We start from the raw sequence: 16,145 nt of genomic DNA, 5'->3' as shown, positions 1-16,145 counted from the left end.
GTGACGTAGGTATGTGGGGGCGTGTTAGAACGAGCCGTTTTAGGTAGGCGTGGCTGACTCTTAACTTTTATAAAGAATATCTCTTTGGATTTGAGACTTTAGTCTTTGCAACTTTACAGATCTTCTTTATGCACCAAGAGCTTGTAACACTCCAAAGAGAAAGGAAAAGTTGAAATCGCATCAAATGACCCCTTTAAAAAGAAATATATATATATACTGAATTCAGGTAAATTTGGACGCATTTTGCCACTGAGAAAACTAGGAAAAAATTTTCCCTAATTAACCCAAATTCGCCTTACATATAATATTCCCATATACTGTACATATAATTAGACCATAAGAAATCTGTTCAAATGTTCCTCTTTTTAAGGAACATTTGGTGGGAACTGTTTTAAATTTTATAAGAAAGTATGAGTATTTGAAATAAATTATTTTAATATTTAATCGGATTAATCATGACCATACTGTTTTTAAAGTAAAATATAATAAATCTAACTTATCAATAGATACTAAATCTATAAATCATAAGAAAAAAACATATGTTGTCAACTAAGTAAATATATTCAAGATAATATTTCAGTCATTTGCATTTACTTTAGTACACTGTCAATATTACAGCAAATTATTTTTATTTGGAAACAACAAATCTTTATACCATGCTTAATATTACTAATATCACACAGTATTTCATTTACACATGAAAATACAGCTGCCTTAATTTTTTTAAAACGGGGTCTCTCCCAAGGGGATCAACATTCTTGAGGGTACTTGTCATCACACAGTTTGATAATCCATGTATTAATATGTACTATTAATATGCCAGTTAGTATATTAAGCTATTAAGCCATAAATGCGCCAAAATGATCACCATTAGGCCTGTGATTATACTATCATTTTAATATACTGAATATTCAACCTTAATTAATCCTAGAATGTAAAAGGAAATACTTTAATTCCCCCACATCACTAAGATAAAACTTCCTATCTCAAGACAAATATAATTTTTTTGTTATTAAAGCCAGCCAGTGCTTTGGGCACCAAAACAAAAGGATACAATATAAAATAATTCAGTTTGTGAATGAGGGATAGTCGGGGTTAGATCTCTATATTTCAGTCTGGCACCCTGAATGCAATAGTATCACAACATAGTGTTGTATAAATTAATCTGATAGTTATCTGTCATATTTTCCTGTCTCCTGCATCTCCTCTCCTGCATGCCCTTCTTTCACAGACAGTTTTGGAGTTGTTTTTAATGAGCTCCCATGACTAGCCTTTATAATCACTGTAAATCAGTTCAAAGGCTTGACTACACAGGGGCCAGATTAAGTAAAGTACAGGAAGAGATTTATCTGTGCCTACAGCCAGTGAGTCATGCCTCTCGCTGCCTTTACAAAAGGAGAGACTTTGAGAGAGAGAGAGAGAGAGAGAGAGAGGGAGGAACTGTTAACACCTGGTATTAACATGCATCTTGCAATTGGATTTTGAGGGCAGAATCTCTGATTTTGAGAAGATTACATTGACAAAGCACAAAAAAGTGAAAACTAGTTTATAGTAGCACTCATATTTATTTTAATTGTATGCATTTTGGATGTTGGTCGCAAGCACAGGATGATCTCCACCAGACTAACGTTAGCTTAACCAATAAGTCTTATTTTACCAAACAGCTTCTCCAAAAAGTCCGTGAGTAGTACCTGTTTCTGAATCCAATTACGACTCTAAACCAGAACGATTTCAAGCTTCTGAACTTACTTGTATATGTTGGTAGCTGGAACCCTCCACATCTGAACCCCCTTGAGAGGGCCCTCCTTCCCCACCACCACACTGACATTGCTGTTGCGGTAGGCACTGTCACACTGGGCTTGAGTCGGACCTAGAGGTCCGCTTGCTCCACAGGAAGTAAACCACCATGTTATTTGGAACGCCTCTGAAAATAAAAGAGATTGTTTTTTTTGTTTTCACAACTTACGGTTTTGCCATTACAGTAATAAACTGCATTTTAAAATATATTAAAATAGAAAACAGTTGTAATAATAATAAATTGTAATAATATTTGACAATATTACTGTTTTTACTTTATTTTTGATCGAATGAATGCAGCCATGGTGACCATAAGAGACTTCTTTTACAAACTTACCAACTCCAAACTTACGAACGCTAGTGTATTTTTAAAATGTGCAGGACACAAACCGTACCTGACGCTGAGGGTTCTGGGAGAGGACTGAAGGAGTCTAAATCATGTGGTAGTCCTTGTCCAAGAAGCAGTTCATTTAGTTCTAATAAACCAGACGTGAAAGAACGACAAGTAAATAGAGGAACAAAAATGACATGTTGGAATCAATGAATCCTTGTGTAATTTTATTTTTTCAACTTTTTATTTTTGGTAGTCAAGAGCAGTATTGTATTAGATGCTGGTTTCCCAAATAGTCAATAGGACTTCCTTGGTCACCCAGGTAAAAAAAGAAATACACTTAAATTGTACTAATATCGATGCACTTATTATATTTTTATTATACTATACTAAGTGCATAATAAATGTGTTGTTTTGGAACAACTTTAAGTATGTTAAGTGCTCTTTAGGATATGTTTAAGATAAACTTTAAGCTAATTGCAATATATTTTCATTTATTTAGTTGTTAAAATGGAACCACTTAAAGTATCTTTAGTGTAATTTAATTGTACTTCTTTGCATTATTTAAAATACACTTATACTTCTTGAACTACAGTTAGAATATATTTTAAGCTTCACTTTAATGTGCTTCTAGAACATTTTAAATAGCATTTCAGCTGATTAGAAATGCATTACCAGTACATTATTAAGCTATTTTTCAGCATTCTAAAATGGTATATTAAAAAATAATATACAGTCATTAAATTAAAATGACACACACTTACACACACTTTCATGTACTATAATGTAGTTTAATGTACTATATCCTGTGTACATTACAACAATACATTCCTTGAGTACATTTAAAACATACAGCAGAGCATATTCAAACTCTTGACCAAAATAATTATAATAAATTATAAATTAAAATAAAGATCAGTGAAATGCTAACAGAACTACTTTAATCAATTTGTAGAACATTTCTGTTATACCTGTATTAATGGAAAGTACTCTATGAATATTCCATCACTGAATAAATATGCATAATGCGATTTTCTGCTTAAACATACATAAAGAGGTTACTGAAAATCATTAAAGAGCAAAAGTGAATTTTTTTTTACAAACTCAAGTTAAGCCTGCAAATGGCTAAATCAAACAAAGAAACAGAACATTTAAATGTCACCATCTTCCTCGTCACCTTCAACTCACTTTTCTTTGAGTTTGACTTGTGTTTTAAAATTGCATTTTCTTCATCTGCATCTTTTCTTGCAATTCAGACACTGTGGTATTTGAAAAGTGCTTCATCACAGGGTCTGTGAAAGGGAAAATAATTAATCAGTGGTTTTGAGTAGTGTTTTTGAATATTATATGTATTATAATTTGTATAGATAAGCATTAGAATTTCTTTGACTGTTCTCAGTTCGAAGGTAAAGCTTAGACTATATCCTCATCAAGCTTGACATGAGTGTCCATTTTTATCCTCTTGTCTGTCGTCACCATAAAGCACTCTCTGTTACATTGAACATAAGGTTAGAAGAGACCCAACATCTCTACAACAGAGGTCCTGAATCCAAAGTTAGCATGACACTTAGAGCCCCAAAAGTCAGAATTAAACCTGTGAGGTTCATTGATATGAGAATAAAACATACCACTCTCTTAACTGCTCGTCTCTCTGATCTGATTTCAATTTGATTTCTATTGCAACAGCAGCTGATCTGAAAACAACTAATTTGAACTAATATTTCACAATGAAATTCTCATTTATATTTAATATTTACTTCATTACAATTGTTACAATTACAAATTGAGGGGAAAAAATACTTAACATAATTTTAGTTAAAAAAAAAGCATGTTAATGGTGTACATGCTATAACGAAACATTATTCTTTCTGCCAATACATTGGACAATGTTTTTATAACTGTTATATGACAGACAAATGCCAAGACCTAGACTTTAAAGGGGTCATATGATGCGATTTCATTTTTTCCTTTCTCTTTGGAGTGTTACAAGCTCTTGGTGCATAAAGAAGATCTGTAAATTTGCAAAGACTAAAGTCTCAAACCTTGGCCGCTTTGAATGGCAAGGACTGCCCAAGAGGCCATATGACTGACAGGTAAAGCAACCAATCACGTTTCGGTTTGTGCCGCCTTGTGTTTAGGGGTGTGGAAATGTCCCCACAATAACAGACCGGTGTGTAAAACTCTTGGACTTATTTTAAAGATTCTATGCCGCGAACTTTAAATATTTCACATACTTTTGAAAATCCAGCATTTAGTTGATCCTGATAAGTGCTCATTGTCACAGCTGTAAACATATGACGGCTTTCTACTACCATGAGGGGGTTTGTGCCTAAGTTGTTCATGGGTGGTGGGAGCTGACCTGGTTTTCTAGTCAGGAAAATAAAATAAAGCAAAGCTGGAATGATTTCTGCTGAAAACATGTTACCATCTCAACAGCATACAGTAGTGTGATTGGACTATTACCTGCAAAGCTGATTTGAAAAGCTCGGCTCTGATTGGTCAAATTGAATGTAGCTACTGCACTTAAAAAAAGTTTTCTACTGGCAATGACAAGTAACAGAAATTATACATATATATATACATACACATATATATATATATATATATATATATACACACACATATATAAATTCTGTAATCAAGTACTAACCTTCATGTTGTTCCAACCCCTTTAAAACTTTCGTTCATCTTCAAAACAAAAACTGATTTTAATGAAATGTATTTTAATTAAATCTGTCAAGAACCAATCAGGTTTTGTAACAGGTGTTACGCATGCACGCCTGAGCTTCTACAAAATCCAATGAGGTTTTGTTTTCGTGCATCACGCGGTAGGTTGAGCTTGTTTGAATTTAGGTACATAAACAAGTCAGTAAATAGTTCTTTTAAGCATATCTTTGGAAAAATTATTTATGTTGTACTTCAAATGATACGATGATGAAATGCTTGCGGAAAATACAGTTCAATAGTAGCCTATTAATATATTATGCTATGTAGCCTATTTAAAAGTGAAATTAAAATGTCTTTGAATTGTATTACAAAACAGCCTAGTATTCTTTTACAAGTACAAAGAAGTAAAAGCAGAACAATATATTGATTGCCCTCCCAAAAAATGTTCTTGGGGAAAGCTAGGAATTCTGGGGGGCTCTCTGGAGGAGCGGGCACTTGAGGGCGCTTTCAAGGAGCGGGCTCTGGAGGGCGCTCTGGAGGAGCGGGCACTTTCGAGGAGCGGGCTCTGGAGGGTGCTTTCGAGGAGTGGGCACTGGAGGAGCGGAGTTCGCTAACACAGGGGGCTCAGGGGACGAAGGAGGGCTGGACGGGACCAGCAGAGATGAAGGAGACGAAGGAGAGCTTTCTGGAGTGAACTCTGGAGAGAGGATAGGGGCAGAGAACTCGGGAGTTAGTGGCATGTCCAAAAGCGCTGAGAGGCCAGCGGCCGGTGGACTTGCGTCAGCGGAAGCCGGCGGATTTGCATCTGCGGCGGCCAGCAGGCTTGAGAATGCCGCGGCTGGCGAACTTACGTCAGCAGAGGCCGGCAAACTTACGTCAGCGGAGGACGGCAGTCCTGGGCTGAGGATGAGGGAGGGAGCGCCCACATGCTTCCGGATGGGAGGAGGATGAGGATCCTCCACATCTACAAGGAACTTGGAACCATTTATCTTTAGAACATAATTTAGAAAGTCCGCTACAGGTCTGCGGCAATAGTCAGGAGTCAAAAAACTAAACAAATTATCATCTTTTAGTCCCATCTGGAAGCACGCATTAAGCATGGAGTCGCTCCAACTCACCAGATGTATCAGGCTCAGAAACTCCTCCACATACTGCTCCAAAGGCCGTCCCTCCTGCTGGATATCAAGGAGGAAATCCTCAGCCCAGTTCATCTCTTGTTTTGAGGTCCTGGATTCTGTCACGGGGTTGTGGTTGTAGTGAGCGCACGACGAAAGAGTAGGAGTAAAGGAGTATTTTTAATCAGTATCAACCACATAAACCATTGAAAATAACATTAATCCAGGACAAAGAAGGCACAGAAACTGAGGGCTTATAAGGAAGGCAAACTAAGGAGCAAACGAGATGATTAATACAACACAGGTGATCAGAATAAACAATGCTTAACTAAATGGGAACATGAAATGAACCAAATAAGGGCAGACAGGAACTAAACAGAAACAAACATGTGACAGGTAAAATGTAAGAATACATTTGCTTATTTTATAGCTATAGTGTATTTATGTGTGAGTGAATTAAAAGGGTCCTATTATGCTCTTTTACAAAGTCTTGATTTTGTTTTGGTGGTGTACTAGAACAGGCTCTCATACTAGGTTGTTCGAAAAACAATTTTTCACATATTTTACATTATTACAACACCTCTCTCCCCAGTCTGGCATGAATGACTCGAATAGTTCCTGTATCAAATGAAGGCCCGCCTTCTGAAATACGAAATGTGCTGTGATTGGTTAGCAAGGCCAGTGTGTGTTGTGATTGGCACCACTCGGCGCCTGGTCGGGAAATGTCATGCCCCTTACCATAGCCGCCTGCAAGCTTCAGTGTAAATATTGCGTCAAAATCAAATCAATTTGAGCGCCATTTAAACCCGGATGATTGTAACCACTCTAAGTTCATCTGCCTTGGGAAAGCTAGCGTGTCTCCGACACAGTGATAACACTCGTTGCCTTCTCTAGTGCAGCTCAACCAGGTCTCATCCCATTCGTCGATATTTGTGATATCACAAATCCCGGAAAATATGCGTACCACCGCTGAGCGGCCGGGTCACCGGCTCGGCTCCTCAGTGAAAACCTGAATATGCGCTGCATCTGCTGCCTACTTATACTCACGCTGTGATCAGCGGCAGCTGGATGCAATAATCGCATGCCAATGTGCATTGGCTCGTTTAGTTTACACTCGAAGTAGATTGGTCTCTCTCTAAGCGAGATCCCAATTCGTCGGTCATCCGACGTGACGTCTCTGTTCCCTCCTTCAGGGAACGAGGGTTACCATACGTAACCGAGACGATCTTTTTTATGCTCAAACAGCAACATCACAGCCTAACTAAAGTTGAAAAAGTGAATAAGCATAATAGGACCCCTTTAATATACTTTATGAAATATATAAAAATGTTACAAATGTTTTTCAAGATATCTTCCTTTTGAAAAGCAGGCTGAAGCACATGTTCATTACATTAGTATTTGAAATATATTGCATTAGGTCTACATATGGTTTATAAATAAGATACATATACTTTAAACCCACTAAAATCTGTATAATTTTACTATGTTCTTACACAAAGTAAACTTTAAGTGAGAGTAAAATGTTTTCTGTAAATACACTAAAATGTCACAAAAGTATGCTTGTGCTTTAGCATATTTCTTAAAAGTGTAACTAAGCATATATTTATTACCAAATTACTTCTAGTATACTTCTGAATTTCAAGTACATTTTTAATACAATTAATAGTACTTCTTTTTCACCTGGGCAACCATCTCCACTAGTACAATAACGCTAGTTGATAGACAATTTTTGCTGGTGAACAACATGGCTATGCTAGTCTATCAGTCAGATAGAACTAGATAGCCACTAAACCAGCACAAACCAGGATAAAACAGCCTGGACCAGCATGGACATTCCTGCTGGTCTAAACTGATCCTTTCAACAGGGTTGACATACTGTAATGGGGTGATGAGAGGGGAGCAGGAAATGTCATAAGCCAGATTCATACTGGCATTACCTACAAAACTACTAAGCCAGAGTGTTTACATTTTCAACCATTTACATGTTTATTCTTTCTCCTATATTTCAGGTTAACCAAAGATCAACAAAAAATAACATTTAGGTTAAAGAGAGAATTCAAGCCCTCCAAAGTCCATGGCTTTTATTGGATGAGATTTTAAGGTGTTGAGTGACCACAGACCATGACAAAGACAATACGACAGCAAGAGGAGGACTAAATAGAAAGCTAAAGATGATATTTAGTGAGCAGATGGCTCAGGAATTTCTCAAAATCACAGATTATGGGAAATGAAGTTAACGAGGATAATAAATCTAGACTTTCACAAGTCAAGAACGTCAATTAACAGGCTCATCAATTCCTGCGGTCAACCGTGGCATGGAAAGAAACCTGATTCTGAATATCTATAAATGCTAGTTAGAAAAGCAGAAAGTCTATTGTTGGCATTTTTACGACAGTTGCGGATTGTGAGATAGGAGGTCCTCTTATCACTTCTCTCATCCTTCAAAACAAATCAAGCAGAATCTATATCAACCGTGTTATGAGAACCATCTCCCACTGCTAACTGGAGACAGCGGTTAGACATCATGTGTGTACATCACATCTTAAATTCTCTGTCTGTCTTACTAAATACAAAATTTTATGAAAACGCCCTATCATTGAGTGCTTGGATGCAATTTGCGTGAGTTTAAAACTGCGCTGTGGTCAATAAAATTTTGCACCAAGGATGAACGAATGGGCCATTATTCTGCAAGAAATAAGTGTTTGTGTGCATACTTATGTGTACATGTGTGAGGCAGAAAGGTTACCTGTGTCAAAACATGCTGCACTTAATGAAATGTCATCCAGTGCAATGTCCGCCTTAGATCCAGAAGTCCAGAAGGCCTGCACTTTAAGATGGAAGCTGTGCTCAAAGCAAATTATAAATCATTTTAGAATAAGAGCAAAGGTGAAATCAGATTTGTTAATGTAAACATAGACATTTAATGAAATGAAATAGCTCAAATACAGGTCAACAATTCCACTCTAAGCAGGGTAAGAAGTTCTTCTGGGTAAGATGCCTCCTCCTAATTTTTAATGTAATTGTCAGGAATTCACATCTACTTAGTAAATGTTTTATTTTGAATGTTTGTATTTTAAAATTGTAATGTTAATTGTACATTTTTATGATTAATTTTAGCTTATCCTCAACTCATAAACCCCTTGCAGTTCCCTCACGAAAATTAGTTTGTAAATAAATAGTCAAAATGCAAAATTTTATCATATATTTGATTTAGGAATTTTACATCAATACACTTTTTTTTTTTTAAATCTGAGGAAAGCCTTAAAATTAAATGATTCGATTATAATTCTATGAAAATCAAATGACAGCTGAGATAAGATGCCCCTGATGGTTTCTTTAACCAGATAGGGGATTCTTTTAACCCAGAACTGGGACAGAATGGTCTCTTTATATGTTTTTGTGCAAAAACGATCCTGTACATGCTAAACATATCCAAGTATATTACATAAATTGTTACAGTTAAAAATCACATTATATATAAGGGGGAAGTTTTACCCCATCTTCCTTTACACTAAATATCCACACTCTTGGGGATTAATAAAAGTATTTTTCTGTCTGTTTAAACATCCATCCAATCATCTCACCCTTTTAAGATCTCTGTAATCGGCAAAGTGATCTCTTGCCAGGCGTCATTCCAGTGTCCGGATCTCTCCCAAATCAGTGGAGACGCTGACATTCCATTCTCCACCACTGACAGGAGCACCGTTCCATTGAAGTCCCCATACAGGTACAGAGAGAACTGCAACTGCACAGAAAAATCAGCAGTTGAGCGTCTGCTGCAAGACCAGATGTCTCATAAAAATATCTTATTCATGGAAAATCAAGTGTAAAATTTAAACTTTGGCTGCATGTATTGTTACTCTGTGTAAGCTATTTGTAGATATGTTGTACAGATGTGTCCCCATTTTTCATGGACAATTAACTTGAAATCTGCCCATAAAGCAGTCTCAGAATCCAAACATTGTGGCACAGGAAAACCATGATTTTATGTGAACAGTCATGCATACACTCATAAAGGTCGAGTCAGTAATTTTTTATTTTTTTAAGAAATTAATACTTTCAGCAAGGATGCATTAAATTGATCAAAAGCGACAGTCAAGAGATTTATAATATTAAATCTAATATAAAAGATTTCTATTTCAAATAAATGCTGAAGATTGGAGTAATGGCTGCTGAAAATTCAGCTTTGCCATCACATGAATAAATAAATAACACGTTAAAATATATTAAAATAGAAAACAGTTACTTTAAATTGCAATAATATTTCACAATACTGCTAGTTTTACTCTATTTGGATCAAATAGTAGCCTTGGTGAGCATGAGAGACTTCTTTCAAAAAAAAAATCTTTCAAAAAATCTGACAGACTCTTAAAAAAATCGTCAACATAAACTCTTACCTGACAGTCCTGACTGGATATAGTTGAAGGGAGAGCTGGGCTTTGAACCAATGCCTCACTTTCATCCCTGCGACCTCTGGCCTTTAAGAAAAGAAAGTGCCCTGAGGCGAGAAAGGATCAGTACTCTGTAGAGTGCTCAGATATGCTTATAAGACAAAAAAAACTTAATAGGCGAAGCTGGAAAATATCTTCAAAATGGGCGTTTAAAGTCTCCCAAGTGCAGACAATTTTTTAGAGAGGTAGAATTTCTCATCCCCACAAATAAACAGTTTATGTCTTTTTTTTTAAGGGAACATTTCACTTTAGCGAGTTGGAATACAACTAATCAGCCATAAAGTGGACTTGGACACCTGTGCTGTGGATTTGAGATTTAGTCTTGCATCATTCTACAAATACATCACACTATAATACAGCACTGTACTCCTGCAGCCTGTAAATCAGGAAAGACTCCTCCCAAGGATAACATTTCTATCAAGTTAAAATTACAGGTGCCACTAACACGTCACGAAAATAGTTTTCCTTCAAATATTTTGGATTCCCATGTCTTGAAAAATCCCATTGTGACTAAAACTAAAAGCATTGTGAAAAGACATTTAAAAGATAGTCTTTTTATACACATGGGTCTCCTATTTGTCCCTGTCTCAAAGCTGTTATATTAATCTGATGAGAATCCAACAGTTTTGCCAAAAAAACGTTTTGCTGAAAGAAGATGTTGTTTCACATTTACCTTGAGTGTTTTGCAGAGTTTTGCCCAGTAGATCTGTGTCTTCAGTCAGCTGTTGTCCACTAACTAGTCTCCAGGAGGACTGTGAATCAGTCACTGACCATCCACAGGATCCCAACTCAAATGAACAGTATGAGCCCAAAGGTAAGGTGTCTGCAAAGACATTCAGCAAATTATGAAATGTCTGACAAAATGTATTTGTATGCACAAAATACAACTGACTGTGTCGGCAAACATTAGCAAAGCTTTAAAAGCTCGTCAGAGATATATTACATTTTTTCCTTCCATTTATCCATTAAGTTCACTAAAATGTAGTTAGCTAAATCAACAAAGCTGGTGTAGTTTGATTTTCCAGTTTGTTCAATTCAGCTTTAAGCCCAGGTGCTGTATAGAACAAAGTCTGTTTTTCAGCAGTCTGATAGAGTAATAAAAAAAGTGTTCCAGTATTACATAATTCCAACATCACTTACTTCCAGTAATAAACAAACCACATTTAGTTTAAAGAACAGTAATACTATAAAATATTGTTAACATTTCTTATATTTTACAATGTTTACTATTTTAATATATTTCAGTGTCACATGATCCAGCAGAAGTCATTCTAATAGGATTTGCAGCTCAAGAATCATTTCTTATTATTATCAGTGTTGGTAGGACAACAATATACAACAGAATGAATTATGAAAAGTACTAAACAAATAAACAGAATGGTAAATTATTAATCAAATGCTGTTTAAATTATTTATCGTCACATGTTACTGGCTTTTATTTTTCATGCTGAACAAGTAGCTAATCAAACTTTTAGGGTTATTTTGTTAATTCTAGAATAATTAACAGAATATTTATGCAATGTGTGTAGCAGATAAATCTGTAATACATTTTAATAGACTGCCTGTAAATTTGGATTTCTTTGTTCTCACCTTTTTTATCTTTGTGGATTACACTGTGCCTGTGCTGTGTGCCAAATATCACCATCTACAAAGTTCTTTGTACACAGACAATAATTATAAATCATCTAAGCATAGTATAAATATTAATGGAGATTAAATAAATCAATAAATATGCAAATAGTTTTCCTAGAGGAAAGCAAACACTCATGATTTCAGGCCTTTTATGCAGCTCTTTACTCAGTGAAAAACTTTGACAGAGCAGGTTTGCTAATCCAGCGCCTCCGGTGAAAGGATTAGAAATTTATCATGGCCTTAAGAATTAATACAGCTAATGTGAGTGACACACAGCCAGCCAGTTACTCAGTGGCACCCTCTTATATCGCCCTGTCACACTGCTGTTCATAATTTAATTGAACACTCTCAACGAAATGCAAATTGGCAAGAATGCAAATCTTACGGATTTATAGCTTAAAGGCCACCTTTTAAAGAAATGCTTCGATTATCCTAAAGCAAACACTCATGATTTCAGGCCTTTTATGCATCTCTTTACTCAGTGAAAAACTTTGACAGAGCAGGTTTGCTAATCCAGCGCCTCCGGTGAAAGGATTAGAAATTTATCATGGCCTTAAGAATTAATACAGCTAATGTGAGTGACACACAGCCAGCCAGTTACTCAGTGGTTACTCTTATATCGCCCTGTCACACTGCTGTTCATAATTTAATTGAACACTCTCAACGAAATGCAAATTGGCAAGAATGCAAATCTTACGGATTTATAGCTTAAAGGCCACCTTTTAAAGAAATGCTTCGATTATCCTAAACTGAATGAATGGATTGGTGAGAAGTAGCCCGTTCTCTACATTTAAAATAACCAAAACATGATTAAAAATGGCCTTTTTTAAAGGCTAAAGAGCTCCACACAAACTAAATGGTCTTATGTGTGCAAAAGTGATTGCATTAAACTTTGAAAAAGGATCAAATTTTGAGTCTGGGGAGCTCACAATTACTGACAGACTGATAACAGAAACAATGCATCTTCATGGCTTATAAAATATTTAAAATCTTTTATTTCACTCACTGCATATTAAGCCCTCATCTTCCCCTTGTGGGCAGTCAGTATGAAAATCACACACTCTTCGCTTCTCAATGCAGCCTCCAGAATGACAGTGAAGTGATGAGTCTTTCTCACAGTCTGAACCTAAATCCAAATTATCATCACCTGCCGAAAGCCACAGAAAACCATAAAGATTTTGTTCAAATGGGCCACATAAAGATAGAAGAATAATATTCACTGCATTCATTTAAATAATTTAATATAGAATATTAAATAAAAAAACGCAATGGGCACAATAAACAGTTTCCATTTCATAGTGATAAAGTAGAAATGCTCTACAGATGCAAGTAACACATACAGTAACCTTAAAACACGTTTGAGTTCGATAATATTTGAGAATAATTAATAAGCCATTACCCATGACACAATCCTTCAGCTCCAGCGAATCAAATGCCAGAAATCCGACTTCATGGCTGCTACAGGAAGAGTACTGCACTGTCACCTGGAAAGGCTCGTCTAACTGGCCAATCACAGCCTCCAGCACCTCCCACTGTGGCCTGGGACACACAAAAAGAAATGCTTTTAACAAACATTTCAATTTTAGATCAGCTCAAAGGATTCAACACATAATGGATGCACAAGGTCGAAATTATTATTAAGTATATGACTAATTTGTATCATACACCACACTCCCATGTCGTAACCTCTATTAGGCCCAGATCCATATAGCCAAATGCAGAAAGTAAAAGTATATTAGCTACGTCATGATCATACTGGCTTGTTCCAAATTGCATTGCATCACCATCTATTCCTAGCTCTCTGTCAGAACCAATTACGCCAAAAGAAACATCAGGTCCTACTTTTAGAAACGAAATGCTTTCATCCATCTTCTACGTGATGTGCCCAGCATAAGAAAATCAATACCAACTACATCTCCATAACAAAAGTCTTTTGGTTGGCATTTGTTTCTTGTGGGTACAGAATGCTGCTTTACACTCTTCTGTGTGAAAGTAAAGTGCATATGTCATTGATTGCTCTTTTGCTTATTTTCAAAATTGGCACTGAAAATGTTATGGTCTGTCAATCAGATCTATTACGACATCACCATTATATTTAGATATAACTGTATTCATACTTGTTTAATTAACTATAATCAGTTTTCACACATGCACCTATGGAACAGTCCTTAAGACAGGTTTACATGCGGTAGGCAATTAAGGTCACAGTTATAATAACTTGGGGAAAAAAAACAAAACATGTTGTTACAAAATATATATTTAAAATAAACATAGTTCTTTTGAGCTTTCTATTCATCAAGTAATTAATCAAAGAAAACATATTTAAATATAATGGTTTCCACAAAAATATAAAGCAGCACAACTGTTTTCAACATTGAATGGAGTAATTACTCCAAGAATGGAGTAATGACTGCTGAAAATTCAGCTTTGCAATTACAGAAATAAATTATATCTTAAAATATATTCAAATAGAAAACAGTTATTTTAAATTGTAATAATATTTCACAATATTACTGTTTCTACTGTATTATTGATTAAATAAACGCAGCCTTGGTGAAAAGTAAAAAAAAAACTGGGGACCACTGTAACTGTTGTGACTTTCCATTTCTGTAATTTTCTAATTGCTTCAAGTTTGAGGCAATTCAATGAATGTCTCACCTGCCAGTTCCTTGTTCTTTGACTGTAAGGGCTATAGGTTTGATGACGGAGTGGTCAGTGTGTTTCACAAAGGCGGATATGTTTCCTGTATGTGGTTCCGGTTGGAAACGAGCGAGACGAAGACGATAAAGTGGCCCACTGCTGAGCACTACAGGACTGGTCATGTGGAAACTACATCTGCCAGCAGCGAAATGAGTTAAGGTGGGCTTTAGTAACAAAAAATGACCTGTTGAAAGACAGAAAGCTCTTACTGAACTGCCCATGATTGTACAGACAATTGATTAATTGAAAAAAAAAAAGGTCCACCAGCTATTGTTTGATCTGAATTGAGTGTCAAAGTATAATGAAGTTATTAATCATACCTTCAGATTTTCCAGTGGAATAATCTTTGATTGGTTGGACACCCCGTCTATTGGATCTGTGTTGCTGTGGTGATGTGACATACCAGTCCCCTCCAGCACTGTGATTGGATAACGTCCAAGAACATGGAGATTCAAAATCACAGAAGGAAACTGGGGATGGATGAAGTAACAATATATTAGGAGTTTAAAGGGACTCAAACTGCAGTGGCACAATAATGACTTAAACTTTAAATGCAGGACCAGCAGTAATAGACGTACTAATCAAAATAGAGAAAAGATTCATATGTCTGAATATGTGGAACTCTAAAGTTAGAATAACATATATATCAGCAACACACAGGCAGATCTGGCCTAACTTTGAAAAAATAAACACTGAATAAGACTATATGGAAACACAAAACAAAACTATTTTGCAGAAAGACTAGAGGGAAAATAATTCTTACAGTATTTAGCTACATTGTGCATAAAGTACATAGTTACTTAAATTATGTGAAGTATGTATGTAAATATTAATCATGTTAATATGATTAATATTATTAATATAATATTATAATGTTATTAATATATTATTAATATTTTAAAAAATTCACATCAACACATAGAAAATCATTCAGAAATCTTTCTAATATGCTGATTTGGTAACATTACTGTATTATTATCAATGTTGAACAGTTGTTCTGCTTAATATTTTTGTGGAAACTGTGACATTTTTTTCCAGGATAATGTGATGAATCCAAAGTTCAAAAGGACAGCATTTAAAATAGCATAGCATTTGAAATAGTTTTTATTTATTTATTTATTTATTTTAAAGCTGCATTTCGTAAGTTTTGCCTCTTTGTTGCCATCTCTGTTTGAAAACCTGGAATTGCAGCTGTGTGCGGAATTATCTAGCTTGCGTGGGTTGTGCGGTGGCACGGCTCCAGCACGGATGAATCTAATGTTCCGAGGAGTATGTGCTGGATTACAATCTGCCATCAAAATGATACATTTAATTATTCCAGCTGCTGTGAGAAAAGGCTATAAACAATCTGGCACCTGCAGGATCCTCACATGCGATAGCCTACTAGCTGGGACAACTTCTTTATGTTTACAGACGTGACGCAGCGGCATGCTCGAATTTCCCGCGAAAACT

General features: G+C 35.8%; 1 protein-coding gene across 1 annotated transcript in view; it reads right to left on the bottom strand.

Moving 5' to 3' along the window:
* Positions 1-16,145, bottom strand: part of LOC107733084 (ALK tyrosine kinase receptor-like) — a 59,691-nt gene that overhangs the window by 27,945 nt on the left and 15,601 nt on the right. The window contains exons 3-12 of the mRNA XM_016544578.1: positions 15,014-15,163; positions 14,652-14,877; positions 13,393-13,532; positions 13,000-13,140; positions 11,035-11,184; positions 10,308-10,408; positions 9,495-9,655; positions 8,657-8,751; positions 2,193-2,273; positions 1,748-1,924 (exon numbers count right to left, since the gene is read on the bottom strand). Of these exons, the coding sequence (XP_016400064.1) occupies positions 1,748-1,924; positions 2,193-2,273; positions 8,657-8,751; positions 9,495-9,655; positions 10,308-10,408; positions 11,035-11,184; positions 13,000-13,140; positions 13,393-13,532; positions 14,652-14,877; positions 15,014-15,163 (1,422 nt within the window). The remainder of the gene's footprint in view (positions 1-1,747; positions 1,925-2,192; positions 2,274-8,656; positions 8,752-9,494; positions 9,656-10,307; positions 10,409-11,034; positions 11,185-12,999; positions 13,141-13,392; positions 13,533-14,651; positions 14,878-15,013; positions 15,164-16,145) is intronic.

This window comes from Sinocyclocheilus rhinocerous, unplaced genomic scaffold (genome assembly GCF_001515625.1).
Source record: "Sinocyclocheilus rhinocerous isolate Xijiao unplaced genomic scaffold, SAMN03320098_v1.1 scaffold8, whole genome shotgun sequence".
NCBI classification, from domain to species: domain Eukaryota; kingdom Metazoa; phylum Chordata; class Actinopteri; order Cypriniformes; family Cyprinidae; genus Sinocyclocheilus; species Sinocyclocheilus rhinocerous.
This window is presented reverse-complemented; position numbering and strand designations above follow the sequence as displayed.